Below are 1,755 nucleotides of genomic sequence, written 5' to 3' on the forward strand. Positions count from 1 at the left end.
CACAGGGAAGCGGGAGAGGGGTTTTCCGGAGGGAAAATGTTCCTCCCTAAATCCCGTTTTCGGGCTCCTGGAAGCTCAGAGCCTGCCTGGATCTCCATCCCTGCCTGGATCGTGGAAGTCTCACCTCCTGGATCTCCAGCCCCCACCCCACGGATCACAGAAGTCTCACCTCCTCCCCAAATCCCATTTCCAGGCTCCCAGACCCTGCCATGGATCATGGATATCTCACCTCCTCCCCAAATTCCATTTTCAGGCTCCCAGAAGCTCAGAACCCACCCCATGGATCACAGAAGTCTCACCTCCTCCCCAAAATTGATGATGTCCACGTTGACCTTCTCCTTCTTGAGCCGCTTCGCCAGCTTCACCAGCTGCCAGGAGGAGAGGCCATGGAATTAGTTGGGATTGGGGGCTCTGATCCAACAGGATTTGGCCCAAAATCAGCCACCCAGCTCCAACCCGAGGCTCAGAGCGTGGAATTCCCACCCCAGATCCTCAGGGAAAGAGCTCAGAGCATGGAATTCCCACCCCAGATCCTCAGGAAAAGAGCCCAGAGCATGGAATTCCCACCCCAGATCCTCAGGGAAAGAGCTCAGAGTGTGGAATTCCCACCCCAGATCCTCAGGGAAAGAGCTCAGAGCATGGAATTCCCACCCCAGATCCTCAGGGAAAGAGCTCAGAGCATGGAATTCCCACCCCAGATCCTCAGGAAAAGAGCCCAGAGCATGGAATTCCCACCCCAGATCCTCAGGAAAAGAGCTCAGAGCGTGGAATTCCCACCCCAGATCCTCAGGGAAAGAGCTCAGAGCGTGGAATTCCCACCCCAGATCCTCAGGGAAAGAGCTCAGAGCAGGTGACAGGACATGGCACGAGCTCCCTCTGGGAGAGCTGGATCTGCCCTGGGATCCACCCCATGGATCCAGCCCATGGATCCAGGCCTCCAGAGCCTCCTGGATGGGGTCTGAGGCTGGAATTTTGGTGCCAGGGACCCCAAAATCCACCCCAAAGGTGGGATTAGTTGGGATTGGGGGCTCTGATCCACCAGGATTTGGCCCAAAATCATCCTCCCAGCTCCAAGCCAAGGCTCAGAGCGTGGAATTCCCACCCCAGATCCTCAGGAAAAGAGCTCAGAGCAGGTGACAGGACATGGCACAAGCTCCCTCTGGGAGAGCTGGATCTGCCCTGGGATCCACCCCATGGATCCAGCCCAGGGATCCAGGCCTCCAGAGCCTCCTGGATGGGGTCTGAGGCTGGAATTTTGGTGCCAGGGACCCCCAAAATCCACCCCAAAGGTGGGTTTCACTCACATCCTTCTCGTTGTCCTCCACGGGGCTCCCCACGAAGGCGATGATCCTCATCTTGTGGTTCTTGCCCTGCCGGTGCTTCAGGGCCAGCTGGGGGGACATGGATCATGGGAATTCCCAGGGGGAATTCCCAGGGAAAATGGGTGGGAAGGGGCTGTGCAGCTCGGCTGGGCTGCCAGGGAAAAACTGCCAGCGCTGGGAGGGACTGGGAGGGTTACTGGGAGGCACTGGGAGCACTGGGAGGGTTACTGGGAGGCACTGGGAGCACTGGGAGGGTTACTGGGGGGCACTGGGAGGGTTACTGGGGGACACTGGGAGCACTGGGAGGGTTACTGGGGGGCACTGGGAGCATTGGGAGGGTTACTGAGGGGCACTGGGAGCCCTGGGAGGGTTACTGGGGGACACTAGGAGGGTTACTGGGGGACACTGGGAGCACTGGGAGGGTTACTGGGGG

The 1,755-nt window shown here is 58.9% G+C and overlaps 1 protein-coding gene across 1 annotated transcript in view; it reads right to left on the bottom strand.

Annotated features, from left to right (window-relative positions):
* Positions 1-1,755, bottom strand: part of PSMD4 (proteasome 26S subunit, non-ATPase 4) — a 7,172-nt gene that overhangs the window by 3,380 nt on the left and 2,037 nt on the right. The window contains exons 3-4 of the mRNA XM_027708658.1: positions 1,305-1,391; positions 300-368 (exon numbers count right to left, since the gene is read on the bottom strand). Of these exons, the coding sequence (XP_027564459.1) occupies positions 300-368; positions 1,305-1,391 (156 nt within the window). The remainder of the gene's footprint in view (positions 1-299; positions 369-1,304; positions 1,392-1,755) is intronic.

Source organism: Neopelma chrysocephalum, unplaced genomic scaffold, assembly GCF_003984885.1.
Source record: "Neopelma chrysocephalum unplaced genomic scaffold, ASM398488v2 Primary Assembly neopelma1_96456, whole genome shotgun sequence".
Lineage (NCBI taxonomy): Eukaryota > Metazoa > Chordata > Aves > Passeriformes > Pipridae > Neopelma > Neopelma chrysocephalum.